Source organism: Haemaphysalis longicornis, unplaced genomic scaffold (assembly GCF_048455015.1).
Source record: "Haemaphysalis longicornis isolate Haplotype H1 unplaced genomic scaffold, Haemaphysalis longicornis Haplotype H1 scaffold_5, whole genome shotgun sequence".
NCBI lineage: Eukaryota > Metazoa > Arthropoda > Arachnida > Ixodida > Ixodidae > Haemaphysalis > Haemaphysalis longicornis.
Window position 1 is genome coordinate 98,366,799 of NW_027526385.1, and position 22,319 is coordinate 98,389,117.

General features: G+C 50.1%; 1 protein-coding gene across 4 annotated transcripts in view; it reads right to left on the minus strand.

The window, feature by feature from the left end:
• LOC144138594 (diacylglycerol lipase-beta-like) overlaps positions 1–22,319 on the minus strand; it is a 90,481-nt gene that overhangs the window by 15,831 nt on the left and 52,331 nt on the right. For 2 of the 4 annotated variants that reach the window (XM_077670961.1, XM_077670959.1), the window contains 6 exons: positions 17,089–17,223; positions 15,888–16,056; positions 8,308–8,454; positions 3,753–3,949; positions 2,728–2,821; positions 2,051–2,195 (listed from right to left, as the gene is read on the minus strand). In XM_077670961.1, coding sequence (XP_077527087.1) covers positions 2,051–2,195; positions 2,728–2,821; positions 3,753–3,949; positions 8,308–8,454; positions 15,888–16,056; positions 17,089–17,183 — 847 coding nt within the window. In that variant the 5' untranslated portion in view covers positions 17,184–17,223. Of the gene's footprint in view, positions 1–2,050; positions 2,196–2,727; positions 2,822–3,752; positions 3,950–8,307; positions 8,455–15,887; positions 16,057–17,088; positions 17,224–18,294; positions 18,426–22,319 lie in introns of those variants that run through there. The other 2 variants (XM_077670962.1, XM_077670960.1) reach the window with 2 other exon arrangements.

Below are 22,319 nucleotides of genomic sequence, written 5' to 3' on the forward strand. Positions count from 1 at the left end.
CAGAGTATTGCTAAGGCAGTTACCGTCAAAAATCAAGGCGCTCTTGTTTAATATCTTGTTTTAATAATAATACTCTTGTTTTTCCTTTACATCCGGCCATACGTGAATACACTGACGTTTCTCGTTAGCGCTGTTTCATAGAAGTTTTTGATGCACCGCAATGCTCTTCCGCGTTCTTCGTCCACATGATTTTCTTATCAATAGCACGCTGCTCGCGTCCGAACTTGCGCGGTCAACGAGGTTGTGAATGTGATTGAGTAACCTCCTGCGAGTAGTTTTCTTATCAATAGCACGCTACTATCGTGCCAACGTGCGCGGTTAATATAGTCGTGCATCCAATTAAGTTTGTTTGTTTGTTTGTCTTTATTCGCATCTTGCACAACGTACATGACTATCTGGATTTGAAAAATAAAGTCAATGCGAGTCCCATGCCTTCTGTAAAGTGCACGCGGAATAAAAAAACCTGCCTTAATGTGCTTCAGTGTGTGCCAAATCCAATTCGCAAAATACGATTGAAAAGCTGGAAATAGACCCGCCGCGTTGGCTCAGTGGCTAATGCACTGTGCTGCTCATCCCTAGAACGCGGGTTCGATTCCCTGCCGTGGCGGCCGCTTTTCTGGTGAAGGCGAAAAGCGAAAACTACTGTGTGAACGAGATTTCGGTGCACGTTAAAGATTCCCCAGGTGGTCAAAATTAATCCGGAGCCCTCCACTACGGCGCGCCTCATCACCTGCGTTGCGTCAGCGCGTTAAACCCCACAATGAATCAATGAATCAACCAATCAATCAATCAAAAGCTCGTGCTTAATTTGGTCTTCTTCGGCAAGGGCAAAACTGGGAATGTTGTTTAAACCAGAAAACGTGCATTTGCACTACATATAAAGATTGCAATATCCTAATGGATATGATTCTTGCAGTACTGCTTAAAAACCATTCGAACCGCTACTGCGTTATTATTTATTAATCATTAATGAATAAGCATTCATTAATCCTAGCAACGCCGCTAAAAGAAACAAGCGTCAAATAATCGCGCTTTCGCGTGTCCTGCACTTCCAGCCTGAATCTCTTGCCATGGCGCGCAACATGAGGTAATTTTAATGTTAAGGGGGCGGTCTATAGCCTTAGCTATACCGAATAAACGTTTATTGAAATAAAGTCAGGGGTGGTGCCTTTAGCATAGCGCTGCGCGTTTTCCCGCATCGACAGCTCTGTTGACCACCGTGAGATATACACAGGCGAACTCGCTGCTTGAACCATATCTTACGTCAAAACCTTACGCGTAAGGCAAAATTCAGTCTGCCCTCAAATATCGTAATCGATAAACTAGCTTACCATCGTTTTCTCCCTTGTAAAGCCAAAAAAACGCGACCGCACTTCAGCGTCCCGGCCGGCGCAGCGCCTTTTCTACCCACGGCAATATGGCCGCCGACCGGTTCACCCGGCTTCACCTCCCCGCGTTGCCCGCTATGGGCGGCCTCCACTCCAGAAGTTTTATACAACCTCCTTGGACTCAACCCAGGCTGGCCGCCCGACTACAGACGCTGGCTCTTTGGGCCGTATCACCGGAGTCTTTTAGACTTTCTGAGTGAAAACTTCCTGTTTACGTACATTTAGACACATTCGCCCCCACCATTTTATGCTACAGAGCAAACTTTCGCAATTAAAAAAAAAAAAAACACGCAGGTAATCGAAGAAATTAGGGGGCAGTCGCGCTCTTATCTTAACACGACCAGACCGCTATGCGGCCAGACCATCAGGGCTGTACTTGCACAGGGGTGTTTGTAGATCTATAGGAGAGGCCTTCCTCCTGCAGTGAACTCCGATAGGCTGATGACAATGACGATGATGATAATATCGTATGACGCCCGAATTGCGTAATTTCAGTCACATGGCCGTTTCACCAGTTCACCAGTATTGCTGTGGTTGGAGTGCCATGTCGTGGTTCATGATTGGACGATGGCAGCCTTGGACATGTCTAGCGTGGCGACAAGACACCGTGGGGACAAGACACCGTGCACAGCCAAACGTCTCTTCCGGAAGCGAGCACGTACCGGTGGAAGAGGCGGCGCCGTACGGCACCATCATCCCCTCTCGCGGCTCTTCGGTCGTGGAGCCCGTGCGAGCCAGCAGGCGCCGCTGCTTCTTGCGAATCAGCACCAGCGCGGAAAACATGTCCGATGGCGTGATGTCCACGTCCTGCGGCCGGAAAGAGAAAAAATGCAGCAAAACAAAACCTTCGTTATAACGAAATTACGACATTCAAAATATCGCTTTATTCGAAGTGTTTTGTGGTTATCACCACAATGCACGCAGGACAAGACATCCTTGCTTTTCGCTTAATGACGAAGTATAACATATAACGAAGTATCACCTATAACAAACTATCGCTTATAACGAATTTTCCCGTCCGAGAGACTTTGTTATAGCGAGAGGTCATTGAGTCGCGCTTCTGTCGCCTTTTTTTAATGAGAAACTTTATTTAACAAAACGCGAAGTATGTACAGAACACTGCTTGGACCGATAGCTGCAAAGGCTAGTGGCCGGTCCAATATAAAATTACAAGCAATTCACAAGCAATTCCCAAGATCCCACGGGGCACGTATGGTACCCCCTGGGTTCCCAAGGTCCTTGCACCCCCGTGTTTCAGAGTAGAGTAGAAAGGCATTCAAAATTGGCGCGCGATGTCGAAGGCGTGAATTTAGAGCAAACGTGGCTGCTGCTCGCTCACCTCAAAGAAGTTCGCCATGTAGTTCGCCATGTACTTGTACGCCTCCCGACTGTCCTCCGTGTCGTCCACGCAGCAGAAGACACGCCCCCGCAACCTGAAGTGACAGACCAATCAATCAATCAATCAATCAATCAATCAATCAATCAATCAATCAATCAATCAATCAATCAATCAATCAATCAATCAATCAATCAATCAATCAATCAATCAATCAATTGATAAAAGTGCGAGCCGAATGAAACAAAATATCAAACGAGTGCCACGAAGAAAGCTTGGTCCTATGTACTGGTTGCCATTTTGAAACTAATGTACAAAAGCGTGATAATAAACGTCTATACTGGGGGCGTGATGAATTTACTAAACAAAAATGGATACTACGCCCAGCGCCAAACCTTCATTACACACGGCTACGAAAGGGAGTCGTCATGGGGCTAAAGACGAAATAAAAATCCGGATTCCGCTTAGTGGGACTTCTAAGTTATTATGATGTATCCCTTCGTTGCATCTCGCACAGCACGGGAAGTAACGGCATGGACCTAAAACTTTCGTACGCGCGATAACAGTGACACCTCAACACCCCGTTGGTGCTTTTCTCTCCCTTTCTCGCGTAGCTGGCTATGCTACGTATCCCCATGTCCGGCAAGGATGTACTCACTGTTTTAAGTACTCCACCTAAACCCTGATGCATGGGTTTATGAGTAATCCCTCGTTATGATGAAATCGCTTTATTAGAAATCTCGCTCGGGGCACACGTGCACTGCAGTGCGTTCAAAACAAATCATATCCGCTTTTAACGAAGTGTCGCTTACAACGAAGCCAGCAAATTTTCTGCGCCGATCGAGGGCTTCGTTATAACGAGGTTTTACTGCATTTTACTCCTGCCGTACTTACGAATGTGAGGCAGCATGTTTCTCCCCCTGATTTAGCTCATCCACCCATCTAGCCTTATTGCGGAACCAAAAGACTCCCACTGCAGGTAGAAACAACGCGTTATGCTAGCAGCGCAGCGTGCGGTGATGGTATACCTGGAGAACCACAGGCGTCGCCGCTTGCTCTGTCCCTTGTCGGAGGGAGCGAGGAAGAACCTCTTGACGTCGCTGCTGGCCTCCACGTCGGCCAGGTCGCGGCGAGGGTTGTGCTTGAGCGAGCCGGCCGGGTCGTACACGGAGTACACGAGCAGCGCCAGGACCAGCAGGTAGCACCACGACACGATCAGCAGCGTCTGCACGCGATGCGTGCGTGCACCATGCCTCAAATGACTGAGCCGTTGAGATTTCTTTTTAGAGGCAACCTAAACTGTTCCGGGACATGCCGAAAAATCGCGCAATAAAATAGTTGTAATTAAGCCGACAGGCTTAAAAAAGAGAACTGTCGGACACCTAAGCACTTGTTAGGGTTGTGAATGCGAAAACATTCATTCCCAATTAAACGTCGCTGAGTGCTCCTTCCGCTTTGGCGTTGCGAGTAATTGTGACTATTGCGCCGCTGGGTGAGGTCAGCGAGACCGTGCTTGATACACCACAGCTGCACCTCTCCGCTTTCCACGTGGCTTTGCGTTGCCCAGCAGCTGCGTCCCTATCCCGTGATTGCGAAGCTCACGCTATAGAACGCGGAACGCCTCGGGCTTTGGAGCGCTCCTCGAAAGTCGTTTTTCTGTTCCAGATTCCGACGCCAGATGCCGGCTTTTTCGCACAATGGGCCATTTAATGCTTACACATTAACAAAAAAAAAAAAAAAAGAAGGAAGCTCACACTAACCCGTAAGACTTGCAGGTAGTGAAGCTATGCGCAACCTCCACGACCATCACGAAGGTTTAAGCCCATGATTGCAGCCGATTTGCTTCTTCTTCGCTGCCGCAACGACTTTTGCTCCATCTTTGTTGCTATAAGTGTGAGCTTCCCTCCTTTTTTGGAAGTGATAATCATTGGACATCACTTTGGAGGGGCGTACCCCATGACGTGTCTTTCTCGTTCCGAGCAAGTGTTGCCACGATTGCGGCGAATGCCGGAGTTCTTTCTTTTTTTGTCAACCTTGGCCAATCTCCCTGAGTAGGCGTGCTTGGCTTGACGAACGTGCGCAGGGGACGCTGGGTGGTCGTCGCGAGGCACGCACACACGAGCGCTAGGCATTTTTGTTAACTGCCGCGCAGACGCCGCGAGGCCCGCGGTCACGTGCGTGCGCTCGGCAATTTCTTGGTATTTTTAATAGCGGACACAAAAAAAATTACGATTTGCTAAACAGCTTCGCTGTTAGAAACGACAGACACCTTTTATATGGCTATGGCGGTGGAGCTGTGTGGTAGTGATTAGGAAATTATTTGAGCGAGAACACTGTTATCGTTTCAGTCTCTTTTGCCCACAGGATTGACTAGTTAAGCACGCATCACTATACTTCACTGCACTGCTCCGTACTTGTGGCACTGTTGGTGACGTCACCGACGTTGCATGTTTTTGTCACGGTATTCTTGATAGCGTCGCTTTAGGTTTGACGTACTTCCGGTTATGATATAATGTCTGCCATTAAGAATTCTCACCAGTCTGCTATAGCTATACGGACATATTTATAAATGTCCTTGCGTTTTAACGTGACTGAAAGGGATTCGTAGGTTATATCACCACTAGCATAGGCGGATAGGGGTTAAGGTTTAAGCGGCCGGTTCCTCGATAAAACCGATTTTGCGTGTTTTGCCCGTATGGAAAACAGCTCTTTCCTTGTCTTGCTGTGAAATTTCCCGTAATGTACGTAACGTCTGCCGGTTTCGTCTTTCCCTCCAGAATGCGGTACCTGCAAAATGTGCCCCCCTAGACAATGAATTTCCGCGGACCGGGAACACCTCGCGAGACATTTATGCAGCTAAGTTATGTTAGCTCCTGGGACACTTTTGGTAAGCCACTATGGGAGCAGGATGATGCCTATAGTTCCTACAGGATAGGGGCATGTAGGGAAAGCCTGCATGTAGGCAAGAGCCCATAGGGAAAACCCTCTTCCTGCAGTGGTATTCGCCGCGAGCTCGACATGTAGGTGGCGACAGCATCGCGCTGCTAGTGTGGATGCTCCGCTGGGCGGCTCGTAAGAATGCAGTGTGGGCGGGCTTCGTGTTTTTTTCTCCCCGTATGTGCGTACGAAAGGTGCAAACAAGAGTGGTATGCTGTAGTTCGGTTCCTCAACGTTCAATGTACAGCATGGAAGCGGCAGTCAGTCTCCATTACTACGCCAAAAAAAGCGACGACTCATAGGAAATCTCAGAATGGCCGTAATTGTGACAATGAACTTGTGCGCTGTGGCTCGTAACAAGCTCGATCTTTCCAGACTATGGCTTTGAGCCTTCAATAAAAGCATAAATGGAAACAAATCAGGAAGCCTCGCTCTCTGAAATTCAGTTTACAACGGCAATCTCAATCGCTTTCACTGGTAGCATGACGCATTATTGCATTTGTGGGATGCCCTGAAATGGTAACACTACTTAACTGCCCCGAAATTCTTTCTAAGAGCTTACGATATCTTTTGTGTGTTCAAAAGGCAACATAAAATTACTGAATTTTGATCAGCGCAGAGATATAAATGTAATCGCTCTAACGGGTCTTTTAAATGAAATTTTAGTGACTCTGAGGGAAGGTTTCATGAATAACGGTTTCAGATCACTTATTTACGGCTTTCGTCGCAAGTGAACTTGCGAATTGAATTGTCAACGCACGCAATACAATCAACATCTCATGTTTAGCTAGGTTTTCGCAAAGTGACAAGCAGGTTTACAGTGTGCAAGCCAAGCTTCTGGGACCTCACAGTGAGCACAAATTTTCTGTTACGGCTGCTCTGTTGACCATTTGCGTTCCTTTTAAAATCTAACATGTGCCTGCAACAGCGAGATGTGTTTGCATTCTTGCGTATAAGGTCGCTTACGAACCCTAAAGATGGCAATAAATGAAGTTGCGCTGTTGCAGATGTAGTAAAACATTTCCTTTTTATTTCTTGTTGCGAATCAGCGCAACGGGTTCCCGGTAACTACTCTGTTTTGTAAACTGAATATCGCCTTTGTCTTGGCATTTAATTCTTGAAGATTGGTTAAAAAATGAAATTCTGTGCATTTCTTTTTTTTTTTCGGGAAGCAGGGGGGGTGGGGGGGGTCCTGCCAACGTTGCAAGAGCAGCGAGAAGAGAACGCATGTAACGCGAAAAGCCAAACTATGGTTATCAGTATTACTTACAATCGAAACTACACTAGGCGTCGTGTTCTGTAGCGGTGAAAAAGCAGTACTTTAACACGTATTTTCAAAACTGATTAACCCCCCTTTGGTCCGAGATTGTCCAGGAATTGTGGCTCGCCTTTTTCAAAAGTATTGAAAGCACGCATTGTGGGAAAAAATTAAAAAAAAAAAACAGCGAGTCACGGCACACACCCCTCAAGCCTTTGGGCAACACCGTGCATTATATTACGCGTTTTCTTCTCTTTCTTTAAACTTAGGTCCACCTTAAGAGGTTAAGACGTGACCATATTAGGCATTTGGTTATGCTGCGTGAGACACTTTTCTGGACAAGGTGATTCATGTCGGATTTGAAAATGATATATATGAAAATGACACACGAAATGCCACATGACGGACGCAAACTCACAACTGATTAATTTTACCGAAAAATCCCCCCTAAATACTCTTGCGCATCCATAGAAGCGTATTTTAAATAGTACGTAAAATTATCAACTCGATACAGTTGAATAAATGTTTATTCCTCCTCCTCAGTGTAAACAACGACTGTCCAAAAATGGTATTCCTTTTAGAAAAGGTACGGGAAGGATATCACACAGGCGCTTGCGGGTGTAAAATACGTGTCCGGTAATGTATGGGCGATAGCGCACGGGTCGTGTGCAGTGTAAATGTTTTTGTTTGTTTCTTCTTTCTATAAGGACACAGCGCAATTTTACAAGGGTGTGGAATTTGCACGCGTATGTACAGGTCTTGTCGCTTCTTACCCGTTTCGCGTACTAAACTTTTATCCTTTAAATAATCACCACGTACGCCACCTTCAAAAAGCACCCTTCGACGTTCCCGAAACGGCAGACGACTGCACTCAACAATAAGAAAAGTGCAATGTGTGGAAGCAATGTTTATAACACGTTTCACACTCAAGCGGTGACCACGGCGAAGATGTTTCGTGGAATTAAACCAGCGCATTAACCCTCAACGGCCGCTGATTATTGCGTTTCTAGAGGAAATGCGCAAGCAGAGGTAACTATGTCATTGCTTACTGCCAAACGAGCACACATATTGGTTGTTTTGTCGTGTGCAGCACGCGTCTTGCGCCGCACGCAACGTGAAAAAGCAGACGACGCGAGAGCGCCATCCACACTAGGAGCGGTTCGTCCCGCCGCCGCCAGGGGCCGACTGTGTTCGCGCTCGGGGCGAATAGGTGGACATTAACACGATGATGACGATGATAAAGTCTTGAGGAAGTATTTCGCATTGTAGTGGTATAGGTGGACATTAACACGATGATGACGATGATAAAGTCTTGAGGACGTTTTTCGCATTGTATCTGAAGAATAGCAAGGGTAATAACGCCAGTGGGTCCGACGTTGAGGACGTACCTCGACCGAGTCCCACAGATCGACGGTTATGCAGGAGTCTCTGTAGAAGGCGACCTTGACCGTTCCCAGGGCGTGCCACACTATTTCGAGGAAGAACAGCAGGCTCCGGCAGTAGAGGATTGGCGTCTGGAGCCACCTCGAACTGCTCTGCAGGAACGAAAAGGAAAAAAAAACAATGCCAACCATGCACATTCAGAATAAGGGCGTATCAATGAACGCAAATGCGCGAGCCATTCTGTGGCAATGCTGATAGGTAAATCGGTTGTAGTTGATCGTACGGCATACGGTATTAAATTGCACTTAGCAGACAACTCAACGCCTTTTTTTATTCTTTAAGGGCTGGCGCAGGGCTGAAGAGCCAGTGGAAGACATATTTTAAGGACCCCACACATCTGCGGGATCCTTACTTTTTATTTTATTTTTTTGAAGAGACGGTTGGGAGGCAAACGACATATGTAGGACGGCAAAAGAAACGTTGCCGATTATAATGGTCCAAATAAAGAAAGAACAAAAAAGTTGTAGGATATTGAAGTCTTTCTAAACAAAAAATAAATATCCACTCAGTCTGGATCCGCATCGATGTTCAAATATCCTTTCTTTATCCAATCACTTCCCCTCCTGCTTTGCTAATTGCTACTCACGAAAGCATTTTCATTCGGCCTCTGCATAAAAACGCCAAGCGTGCCCATATCTTTGGCGCATAGAGGAATTAAGGGGGGCCAGTGAAATGTAACAATTGCGAGGAGCCCGGAGTGGCCCTCCTCTACAACAATCTGGGAAGACATGCGAACAAAGAAGTCAGACTAGCACAAAAATTTCGTAAAAGTATTTCCTTTTTATTTTGGCATTATTTTTTTATTTATTTTGTTTGTATTTTTTGGCGAGGTGATTGTACAGTGGCGTTGCGACTAAGGCCGCTGTGCAACGCCACCCCGTTACAAAGGGGAAGCCACTAAGCATCATCATCATCATCATCATCCGAGAGAAGACGCAGTGAAACATCCCCCTCGCGAGGGGCACGATCAAATGCAGAGCATTTCCGGGGGCGCACGACGTTAAGTAGTTTGCGTTACGTTAATGTTGTTGCACTTGTGGCAACTGCTGACGAGAGAGCGCTCGTCAGCAGTAATTTGAATGAGTCAACGATATAAGGCGCGTTCGTAGCGTCCCGATCTGTGTCGGCTTTGTGGCGCAGTGGGTAGAGCACCATATACATTGCGTTCCGCCCGCAGGGTCGAGGGATCGAAACCGGGCGCCGGATAGTTTTTTTTTTTTTATATAGTAGGGAGGGATGCGGTGCGGACTATGGACGTCAACGCGGGTGACATCGTGAGTTACTGAAACGCTCTGCATTTAAAAGTCAAGCTCAAAGGAAGTCTATGATCTCCCGAGCTCTAGCTCGCCAATGCGTTTGGCGCGGCCGACGACGACTTCGACAAAAGACGCCCCTGCGGCTGCGCCGGGAAGCCAATGCCCGACAGCCAACACTCTACACTAGGGTGGGGATAACGATGGCGATGGTGGTGCCATGACGTGCGTATACGAACGGACCCACGGGCATGCAGACAATTTTTTGTTTTTACTCGCCGCCAAGGGCCCCGGGCTCTTGGCCGTCGTCTGACGAAGCTCCCACCCGGAAACTCCCTTTCGGGCGATTACGCTCAGCAAATATGACCAATAAAGTTTTCGCTCCCTCTTTGCTTGCAGCCGGCAATAGATCACACCTGATCGGGAGCATAGCTTGGTACCACGGCAAGAGGTGAGAAGAGAATTTATTATAAAACCACATATCAGCACGCAGCGACTAGTGGTAACAGCGCTGCCCGAAAGAAAAACAAAATCCAATCAGTTTCCAAATACTCCGGGCAGTCAACACTTTGCACGACAAATGTCTATGGTGGTAAAACAAGCTACTCAGAAATCAATACATAAAAAGTTCACATGCGTTCACAGAAAGAGTTCGTAAACTCGTTGAAAGTCAATACGGCACAACAGGGATGCTCAGGATGTTGTTCCTGGCCACTGTGAAACGCGTGGACCAGCGTAACAGGAAGGCTTCTTCGCCTAGAACTGCCAACTCATTTTCCAAGTGACTCATAAGGATTGACCGCACACGCCACAACAATGGAAACATCGCCCGTTGCGGTCGGGCGCGAAGACACGCGGCACCACGATTTCGCCACAATACAAAAGCCCCAGCACACATCAGGAAGTTCACCAACGTGTCATTTGAACGTGTGCTCATTCTAAGTGTAACACCGAACAACCTGCTCAGCAAAGTCCAAAACGTTACCGCTACACGACACTGAAACAAGGCATGTTCCAATGTTTCAGTGTGCCCGCAGTGCGGGCACCGTGAGGAACGCACGATGCCGAATCTCGCCAGACGGTCACACGTTGGAAGAACTTGCCATCCACGCAACCATCCGAAGTCCCTAACATCAGAAGGAAGCCCCGTCGAAGTCAGCTGATGCCAACGGACACCGCGTGATCTTGCTGTCTGCTGATTATCTAATTGGTTTATTGCCAATTTTTCGCACAATTCGCTTGCTGTACTTTCTCTGAAATTTAGGCTTGGCAAGGTAGACTGGACGTTCCTCAGTGTTTTGACTACATAGGCATAAAATGGCGGTGACTGCTCAGCAGAGGGACCGGCAATGCGTTCGTCATAAAACATTGAGCGGTAAGTTCCCAGAAAGTACTGCAGAAGCGCCTTCCCTGGGTACTCAGTTGAGTCCACAAGGTCGAACACTGCGCGTACGGCCAGCACGCTACACATGGTTTGCAAGCAAGGCAGACTGAAACCACCCATTGACTTGGGCAGTCTCAACAGCGCACGCGACACTGTTTCTGTCTTGCCCGCCCAAAAGAACGACCCGAACTTTGTGGCGAGCTGACGGGTGAAATGGCGCGGCGGTTTCGCTACGTGTGCTACATAAAAAAGCGCCGCCGAGACGGACGACTTAATTATGTAGCTGCGCTCTGCGAGGGAAAGTCTGAACTTTGACGCAACCTCAAGACGCTGCCCCGCTGTCTCGAGGAGGCGCTTCCACGTACTACGCGCCACTTCACCCGAGGAATGAAAAACCACACCAAGTACTCGAACACCCGTAACCCATTCTACATCGCCCGCTAGGCTAGATGCAAATGTGCCGAAGCGCACCGCCATACTTTTTCCCCTGTTCAGTCGAGCTCCAGACAGCTCACCGTACTCATAAAATAGCCGCATAAACGCTTGGTAGCTGTGCTCGTCCCGAATGAACAGGGACACATCGTCCGCATACGCAGACACCTTGACTTGGCCTATGCCAGGCAACGGGAAGCCGCGGATGGCAGTGTTTGCATCGATACGGCGGAGCAGCGGGTCTAGACAAATGACAAAGAGCAGAGGCGACAAGGGGCATCCCTGCCTTATCCCACGGGTGACGGAGAACGGACTACTTAATAGTCCGTTGACAAGGAGTCTAACCCTCACGTTCGAGTACAGCAGCTCAAGCAACGTTACAAAGTCGGCGGGAAAGCCGTATTGACGCAAAACGCCTGACAGGTATCGATGTTCCACTCTGTCGAAGGCTTTCGCTTGATCTAGGGAGATGAAGCAGCCAGAGGTGCTAATCTTCGTCGCATAGCTGAATAAATCACGCGTCAATGCCAGGGACGAGAAAATCGTGCGACCTGGCACGCTGCACGTTTGCGCTTGGCTGATAGCCAAAATGGATGCTACGATCTTGTAGTCCGTGTTGAGGAGTGTGATCGGTCGATACGCCTGGGGCTGCGTGGGATCCCCGCCTGGCTTCGCGATCAAGATTACGCGACCTTCACGGAAGGATTCTGGCCTTACTCCATGGAGAAAAAAGCCGTTCACCATGTCAAGGAGCGCACCCTGAATGGCCGGGAAAAACCTCTTGTAAAACCCAGCAGGAATCCCGTCAGGCCCAGGCGCCGACGCACCATTCAATTTTTTAACACACTCGCGGAGCTCGTCAGCATCCACGGGACCACACAGCGAATCAACAAGGTGATCTGGCACACACGGCAGCACCCCACAAAACGCACGAAGTTTGTCCTCAAAATCCTCTGCATCCCACGACGCGTTCTCGGTCGAGAAAAGGGTGGCAAAATGTCCCACGAAGACCTCGGCTATATCTTCAGCCCTCGTGCTAACCGACCCGTCAGCGAGTGTAACCTCTGGAACTGTCGCTAGCCCACCCTCGTCAAGGGAGCCCGCTCTAATATGCCGGAGTACAGAGGGGTCCGAGACGGGCCTGCCCAAGGTCTGCGCACGGCTCGCCGCTTGCGATGATTGCCGTAAGAGGGACTCGTAGCGTACCTTTAGCAGGTTAACGTAGTCCCGCATCGCGAAGGTTAAGGTTCCCCCTCTCTGTACGATGCGAAGCCTCCACAACGTGTCGTTAAGCGCGGCCGTGATGCGCGCCTTGCGCGCACGACCCTCCTTTACTAAAAGCACGCGCCAGTGGTCCTTCAACTCATCCCAAGGCAGAGAACCGAACTCGCACAGAGCAGTCAACGAAGCATTAAGTGCTGCTGAACTGTCCCTGTCGGTCAGCAGACGCTCGTCCATTCGCCACATCTGGTGGCGTGGCGCACAGTTGCCAAGGTTAAGCGTCGCTAACACGGGCCGGTGATCGGACACTCGACGAGCCCCAGTTGGGAAGGAGAGGACGGCACAGCATTCCAAATAGCAGCTCAACTCGGGTGGGAAATAGAACTTATCTAGCCGACTGCCAGATTGTCCCCTTTCCCAAGTAGCGACAAACCTGTCGCCGTGGAGCTGCACCCACGCATCAGAAAGATGGAATTGACCGATCAGGTCCTTTAACTCCCGGGCACCGCTATAAGGTCGACCTTGCCCACGTCCCCGTACATCACGCTGAGGGTCGGTTACACAATTAAAATCACCCACCAAAAATGTTGGGTAAGGTTCGAGCAGGAATGCGTCGAGGGATGCAAAAAAAGAGGAAGAGTCAGAGTGCTGCGCGGGTGCGTACACTACAACAGCTCGGACGCGACGAGCAAGCAAGAAAAAATCAACTGCAAGCACGCGCCCTCCGATCCCATAGGTACAATGAGCCTTGCGGCGCAAGCTCTCGCGGAGAAATACAACGCCTACGCCCGAAGCCATCCTGTCCGACAAGGTGAAAAATGCTTGCACACAAAAGCGCTCGCGAAAAGAAAGAACGTCGCGTGGAGTACGAAAATTGCACTCCTGCAAAAAGAGAAGGTCAACGTGTTGCGCCCGAGCATAGTGCATCACCTCCCTCTGCTTGTCCAAGTCCCGAAAGCCCTGGACATTAAAAGTAAGAAAACGCACCAGCATAAGGTGATAGGTGCACAACCTTCCCATCCTCAAAACTCACTATCGTCGGACGGCACGTCGACTTCGACGCACAGTTTCTTGTTGTCGTCGGCATCATCGGTGTCTGCTGCCGACGACGGCAACGCCCGCTTGGACGCATCTAGGCGATCCGGTGGAGAGGGTCGGGGAGGAAGCAAGTCGTGCACCTGGTTGATCGGGTTGGCGAGGCGAGGGTCGGTAACAACGAGGGAGGGACCAGCAGGCTCGTCAGTGCCTCCAACACCACCTGAGTCTGCCGAAGAAGGCTGACTTTGCTTGGTGCACGCTTCGAGCCTCTCCAGGAGAGATGGGGAACTCTGCAGATCAGCGACCTGGCTGACAGGATTGACGAGATGGGAGTCCGTAACCTTGGGCGTCGGGGCAGCACTGGTACTAGCCGTACTGTGACCGGCTACAGGCGACTTAGAGGCGAGACTAGAACGGCCAACCGCTGCCTTGCCGCTCGTGCCGGTTTTGCTTTGTTCCTTCCGGCGGCTGCGCGAGCCGTTCGAGGAACCGGGGAGAGCGATGCTTTTCTCCAGTGCACGCCCTGGCTCGTGCTGAGCATGCTCCGCGGGGTCACTGCTCTCGGAAGAGCTGAGGCTCGTGAAGAGGGAGGTATCGTCCGATGACGATGACGTGGCTTCTGCCGCAGGTGCAAGCTCTTCCTCCGAAGGCGACAGGCAGCTCTCCAATTCCATCTCTTGGCTGTCGGTAGGGGTGACGCCCAGATCAGCACCTTCGCTTGACTCCTCGGCAGGCTGGCCCAAGGAGGCCCGGGGCAGCTCGGGAAAGTCACTTGTACTTTCAAGAGCTTGCAGACCGGGGGGGCGCGCGAGGCGTCTCAGAGAAATTGCTCGCAGCATCCGCATAGGAGCGGGGCCGCAGGCAGTCAGCGGTGGCATGGTTGCCCTTGCAGCGGCGACACTGGGCATTGCAGTTGACATCATCGTGGCCGTACTCCGAGCAGCGGCCGCACCAGGGGGTCTTGCAGGCGCTAACTTGGTGATCGGTCTGGCCGCAGCGGGCGCATACCCTCCGCACACCTTTGTATTCAAACTGGGCCTTGAACCCTCGAATCTTCTTGAAGTTAGGGACGGCCTTGGCCATCTCCATCTTCACGAGTCGCATGCCGGTCTTGATATGCTTAAGGCTCCTCCACGCCGGCTGGCTGACGTTGAGGACCTTCCCATACGGTCTCAGTGCTGCCGCAAGCTCCGCGTTACTCACAACGGGGTTCAGGCGGTACACTGTCATGTAGACGACCTGCGGGCCCATGCAGGCCACAGGACACGAAACTCCGTTCACGATGACGGCTCCTTTCTCGGTGAGCTTGCGAGCAGCAGCAGCCGTAGCCGCCACCGCGCAGAACTTGAAACCACCCTGATGCATCAGGGTGTCCAGGCCATAACGGCCTACGATTCCCTCCAGGGCATCCACCAGGTCATCCACGGTGACGTCCTTCGGGGCCGCGAAGTAGAAGACATGGGCCTTGGGCGGTGGCTGAACAGCCTCCCAAGACGCCATGATGACGTGTCCTTAGTTCCAAGACGGTGGCTTAGTGGTCAGTAGGTTAAGGCATCCAGGAGGAAGGGGCTACCCCAACGTAAAACGCAGGGCCGCCCCTCTGCAATCACGGCGAAACCAAGGGAACCGTTCACTGAGGCCCCACGACGTGGGTGCTGTCTTCCCAAGTCGACCCAGCAGAACGATGATCACGGTCAGCGCAGGGCCTCACACATGCATACCAGCGACACTCCGACACAATGTATTGCAAACATGGAAAGGGAGTCTGAAGAAACGTTCAATTTTTCGTACCCATCGTACCGCCGAGAGTAACGCACGAGGAGAGCGGGTGTAACTTTGTTACCTCAGAAATCCTGTTTCTCGGTTCAGCCTTGGGCCAGGCACAACTCTTTTGCGAACCCCTCAACAAAGCTGGCGTTCACGAACTGATGCACGGAGCCAGCGCTACAGGGGCAACCGCTCGCCACAATGGCGCTCTTGGCGAAAGCAAAGTTGCTTGTACGGGAAAGAAGCTGATAATACAGCCTGTAATCGCAATAGAGGTTGTTATCCATGATGCCTTCCATTTATTTATTTATTTTCAAGGCCCGGAGGCTTTACAGAAAGGAGTGGTACAAAGGTGGTACAGGCACAGAAAAAAAAACACATTATCAATTCAGGGCATTATATGTACAGCAATCTTGATATAAATACTCACTGCCACCACGCTGCCCCTGCTGGCGATGGCAGTGAAGCCGAAGTCGGAGGCGAGGATCAGGAGAGCGATCACCTGGGAGCCCACCTGGTACGCAAACGCCAGCTTGTCGGCGTCGCCGCACAGCCACCGAGGGTGGTTCTCCCACACCAGGAGGGCGGAGGCCACCAGCCTGCAGAGCCCGAGGGAGCGCGCGCAGTGTTTTATTTAGAAACGAATAGTAGTGGCAGTAGTACATGTATGCGTTGTATGATCAGGCGAACTTTGCCTTGCGTAAAACTTCCGGCAATCACTCCACCTAAGCGGCACCACATCGTGTCAAAGACACGGTGAGTCACCACTCGTCACTTAGTCCGGTAGACTGCGAAAAGCCCAGCCGGAGTGAAAACAGCTCCCTTCGTAAAATCCCGCAATCATCTGAATCACCAATTGTTCACTTAAAGGCTTACCTACACCAGATCTGGCCGTCGACATATACTCCCCGGATTCCTCGAGCACATCTTACAAGACCCTGCGACACAGTCCTTCGCGCTTCCCGAAGGCGACCATCGGCTGCAACGGTCGGTACCACCATTTCCTTTCCCAACCGTGGCCTAGAGCCATCTATACCCAATAAAAGTTAATAAAATAACCTCGGTGACTTCCTTGCTCGTACAGCACTTTTTCGCCGTCATCATCATCAATAGGAGGAGTACTAGCACTACCCTGTTTGTCTCTGCTTCTTCCAGGAGATTAAGGAAATACCCTGAGTCTCTCGGAACGAGCTTCCATGGCTGCGGCTACCGGTCACCACAACCACGTAACGAGGTCTCTCTCTCTCTCTCTCTCTCTCTCTCTCTCTCTCTCTCTCTCTCTCTCTCTCTCTCTCTCTCTCTCTCTCTCTCTCTCTCTCTCTCTCTCTCTCTCTCTCTCTCTTCAAAGAGCTGACGCTGCATGGCTGCTGTACGCCCACAGCGAGTTCCGCTGTCTCCAGCTTTCCAGAATTGATGTCTACAATCGATCCTTCCTTCCCTGAGCACGCCTACCTCTTTCCCCTAACGGCATTGTATACCTGTAAATAGAGGCTCCTCATGCACATCCCCGCCCGCTCCCTAGGACGCATGCACCCCGCCAGGGGACGCCACCGGAAAGGGAACAGCGCCGAACACCGCTTTGCCACCCGGCGCTGCTCCGCGTGCAAACGAAGCTCCGCTGGCGCACTCACCATCCAAACCTGCAGACCGCCTCGATCAGCGGGGGGAGGAAGAGGTCGTCGTCGGCGATGTTCCACCGACGCCGGAAGAGCACGATACTCGGCATCTTGCGCCCGGCGCTGCCGCTGCTGCTACGGACGGCCGCACTGCGCATGGGCAAAAGACATGTGCATGGAGGGCGTGAGAAACGTAGTTGTGCGCCAGAGGTGGCATTCGAACAAAGTTGCTTAAAGGGACCCTGCAACCCTTTTTCCTTTCAACGTTTTTTCTACATCCTAAACTCTTTAAGAAGGTAGGCAACAAACACACCCAGTACTTAGATTAAAGGGTCGCAAAGTAAAGCAGCCAAAAATTACTGCTCTATGCACATGAGAGAACTTGGAAACCTGATCAAAAGATTTTTCTCTCTTTTCCCCGGTCTTGGCGCTCTCTTACCGCTCGAATTACGTCATTACAGCAGTGCAGCAGCAATTGGCCAGTTTCCATTCAGTTGCAGTAATGAACGTACTCGATAGACACATAAAAAAAGCCACAAAATCAAAGCAGAAACGGAAGGCGGGGCTGCTGAGACGAGCAAATCACGCGGTGCCGTTCCGTGCTGGCGAAAGCTATAGCTTTCGCAGTGCTTCCAGACGCGAAGGAAAGAGTGAAAGCGTTTATCATAAATGTTGCATGGTCACGCGCGCTCAGTAACACTAACACTATAACGCTATAACAGTAACACTATAAGTGCAAAGGGCGAATTCTGTAAAACGACTGCTGTCGTTTTGAAATGTCGCGGTGCTGGCGTGAGAAATGTATGTACGCTTTCCTGGGTTTCGGAGTCCTGCGAGCGTGCGAGAGAGTCCGAAGAAAACGTATATAGAGCACCGCTCCGGCAGAAAACGACAAAACTACTGCTCGAAGCAACTTTGTCTCGAAGCAACTTTGGCTCGAAGCACCGCTCGAAGCGACGCACACACAGCTCCGGGTCCGGAACGGAAATCTATGTGCGTTTTCTTCCGGCCCGTGCGAACAGGAGCAAGAAAAGTTTACGTCTCGCACGCCAGTAACATTTCAAAACGAAGGTATTGGAGTACTACAGAATTCGGCCACGCTATCCAAGCTTCCTGGAGGGCACATTTTTTTTTTCGCTTTAATTACTAAAGGATTGAGCGAAAACGGTTTGGTATTTGAAAGGAGAATCCGCGATTTAGAGCACAGGGAGCAGCACTTACCAAGCACATATTTCAGAGCTTACCCAGTACGAAGAGAGCGCACGCCTAAGACGCACTGTCCTTTATTCAGAGGGCAATAGTTAACTGCACTTACACGACTCCAGTTTAATTCGTTGCCACGCGCAGAAAGAAAGAAAAAAACGAACAAAAGAATGGCGCGGGTATTCCATTGTGCGGCGGTCTAATTGTTAGACACGTGCGTATACCACGAGTGTTGGCGCAATCGGTTCCAGCTATAGCTTCACGTAATCCCTCCTTTGCGCATAAGTGTGATGCAAACAACGACGTCACAGTCTGGCGACCTTTCTTTACAGCTGCCCAACAAAGAGGCGGTCCGTGCAGTTCTATACGGACCCGACGTTGACCTCCGAGCTCGTTGCACTGCCACTAAGCCTCAGTGTCACGTCCTTCCGGGTGTCCGTTGCAAGGCCGTCGGACACGTTAAATGCAAAGTGCACGGCGAAAATTAAGCGCACGATGCTTCTGCGCCCAATGTCGTTGTTACGCTTGCGGTATAGCCGACGGGTGACCTCGGATCCATATCGTTGCGGCCAGCTTTGTAACGCAGCGCAGTGACGTGACGCCACTTTGTACTTGAAGCCGACGCGTTCGCTCTAAACTGGTGTTACGGTGGTACTATCGTGCGTTTAGCACCAGAATCGCATGCCGTAAAGATCTTATGTTCTTGACACGCGTACAGCCACGATCAATTCGAGGGTGACCGCGGTAGCATCGATCAGCGGGCCTTTCAAGCTGCGTAGAGGCCGTTTTCAGAACTTTCGAGACAGAGATAGCGCTGCCTTTTTTCCCCCCCCGTGATCTCCTGCATGGTATACAACCATAATACAACCCGTAACGTGGCGCTGCTGCTTGCCACTCGAGCGATCCTCTTCAAATTGACCGCGACTGTACACATTTAGCGTGTCATTGGTTCCTTGCTTAAGGGGCTGTCAAAAAATTATGTTTACTTCCGAATTCTTGTTCTTGATGCGCAGTTTTGTAATTGCAATATCATGCATGCCATGGCTCAAAGAAATCCACGTACTGACCGAACGCCTACATCATGACGCATCGCAGTGATGACCGCTCCTCTCTAACCGATGTTATAGCTTGGGGGTTCGAGGCCGTTGGGCATGAACAACAGGGACCTTCTGGCATGACACGCTAACGAAAACTCTCTTCCTCATCAATAATGATGATGATGATGATGATCATCCATATAATCATCATCCATATCATCACCATCCCTCTTCTTACGAAAGATGGCGGCAGGTCATATTCTCGGGCACCTGGCAGACGGCAATCTACTCGAATATTTACAATTTATTGCGATTACTTACAAGTGAAGAACATAACAGCAGATCAGAGCTCGAGACGAGACCGCATCAAGGGTGGCTTTCTTCCCTCCCTTGGTTTTATCTGGCAAACGACGCCTCCAAGAGGTGAATAACAAGAGAGAGGGTAAGGCGGCACATCCAGATCTCACACGTTTGGCGCTATTGGCCCCAAAATCAACCAATGAAGGCTGCACTCATAAATAGGCACGTGACACCCTCCAAATACTGCCTCGACGTTCCGACGCAAACACGCAATGACGAATTAGCGTTTCGAGTGGGGTCAGTTGGTTCATTCTGAACTTACAAAACAGCGCAAATGACGAGGACTAAGAAAGAAGGCACATACAAGCGCTGTCTGTGCCTTCTTTTCTTAGTCCTCGTCATTTGCGCTGTTTTGTAAGAACGCAATGACGATTCTTCAGAGCATAGCAACGAAACCCACACAAAAAAAAAAAACGAACTCGTAAACGAGGATTTTCACTAACCCCCTCCCCCCCCCCCAAACCCCCCACCGCCCAGGAAAATTTTAACACCTCCCCCCTTCCCCCAAAAAAAGATTCCCCAACCACAAGCACCCCGCCCAGTGATTTATACACCCCCCCCTCCAACATCTCCCCTCACCCTCACGCCCCCCACCCCCCAAATCACAATACTCGATAAACCCCTGCTCGTAAGCGTCGCGACAACCCCAGAACGGCACGGAAGTGCGCCCACGGAAACGAATTCTCGATGAGTCGAACAGGTCGACGCCCACTCGTCACGAGGCCGCTGGCCATAGGCCGACTTGTCATAGGTGAACTGCTATAGTCTCTGGCATGGGCAGACTGGCAAGCGAAAAGGAGCTCTAAACAGCTGTGTACCGCGCCTCTCGTCTCAATCTATAGTGCAAATACGCTACGACCGCGTATACATACACACACGGACAAAAAGAGAACATTGCAGACAAGCAGTAGTAATTAAGTAGCTGCCGCGAACTTAAGATTTCTTGTGAACTAATTACGACAAATAAGTAAGACTGGGTGTAATCATGAAATAGATTAAGCGGTCAATTGTCATGTAATTTTTGTTGGGAAGTTTCAATAAAACAACAGCTACAATTCTACTGAGCATTCGTGATAAAGTTGGCATTGCCGCAAGATCTTTTTGCTCGCGCAGTACAAAAATGTACGGAACTTTAGCCCATGATCGTATACCGAACTGGGACCGTGTCATCGCGTTAGCTAAATAGTAGCATCAATGAAATAAATGCTTTCTAAGATGCCGCCCGCGCCCAAGGGCTGCAGGTCGCCATCTGGCGGGGGGAGGAATCCAGGAAGACTCCCACTTCTTTCCTCCTTTCGCCCAGTTGTGGGCGAAATAAAGTTATCATCATCGTCGTCGTCAAACGCTTTCTGGGTGCTTTCAGGGCGTGTGCCGCTCTCGAGCCAAGTACTGAGCTCCCTCCGCAAGGAAGACGAACATCGTGGTGTACGTCTGCTACAGCTGCGATGTCACCACCGAAATAATGGGGCATTTTGAACATCATACGGAGTCGGAGCCCCAATGATCTCACGGTCAAGAAAAATCGAGGGACATTGGCGCCTTCTTTCTCAAAGAGGGCAAGTGGTCTTATGTTGACAAACCAAAAAAAAAAAACACAAAAACCAAAACCCTATACCCATACACAGCTTCGCTGTAAAAAAAAATGGAAGGAAAACAAGAATGGGTGCGTGTTCACCCTCGGTAAATCGAGTGGTCAGCTAAGCTGGCCCCCGCTTGATCACACGATCACAATTCTATGCGATAGGCAAATCGTACAAGGAAATGTCGGCCATACAGCCCTTCACTGATGTCACTCCTCGATCCCCCCCCGTTAGGAGAAAAAAATCACACCCTGTTAACTCGACAGGGAATGACAGCATCACCGTTCTCCCCACCGATGGCAATTATGTTTACATCGACAACGTTCCCGAAGGATTCCAGCAGGGGTAAATATCTCAGCCAACAGTCGGACTTTTCTTTGATCTTACCTTTAGCTGCGTGCCCTTGTTACCACTTGACCGGAGCGAACCAGATAACCTCGGAATCGGAATTCGAAAACTGCGCGATCAGCTGCTGCGCCGTTTCGTCCGCTATAGAGAGCGCATGATGCCAGTTCGGCAAGCAAGTCGCGCGCACAGCTGCTGGGGTTGGGCTGTGCACGTGAGAAGGATTTACGGCCTGCAGTCTGCAAATGACATCGACGAGTTTACAAACTTCGTGCTACGGTATCTAAGCTACGGTATCTACGCTATCTAAAAGATGTCTACGGTATCTAAGAGGTACGGTATCTAAATGACATATCTGAAGAGAGGTTGCAAGATACCGGTTGAATATCCCAATGACATTTCACCGTGATTTCCTTAAAAAGCCCGCCGTATTGTGTCCACTTCGCGACCACGCCTGTACATCGAAATGCAAAACTAGTCGATCATCTGTTTTCGCTCGGTCATTCATCCCACGTGCAGTGTAGGCGTACGGAATACCCTACCATCGGAAGTCTCCATGGAGTAAAATACAACACAAAATTTCAGTACTACTCCGATGTGCTATCACGCGTAATACATTGCTTTATCAATTTCCTTTTGTTACTTTTTTTATTTGTCTGACACGTGCTTTTTTATATTTATGTATTAGCCTTTATGTTTTTGTGCATCGTATTTTTGCTGT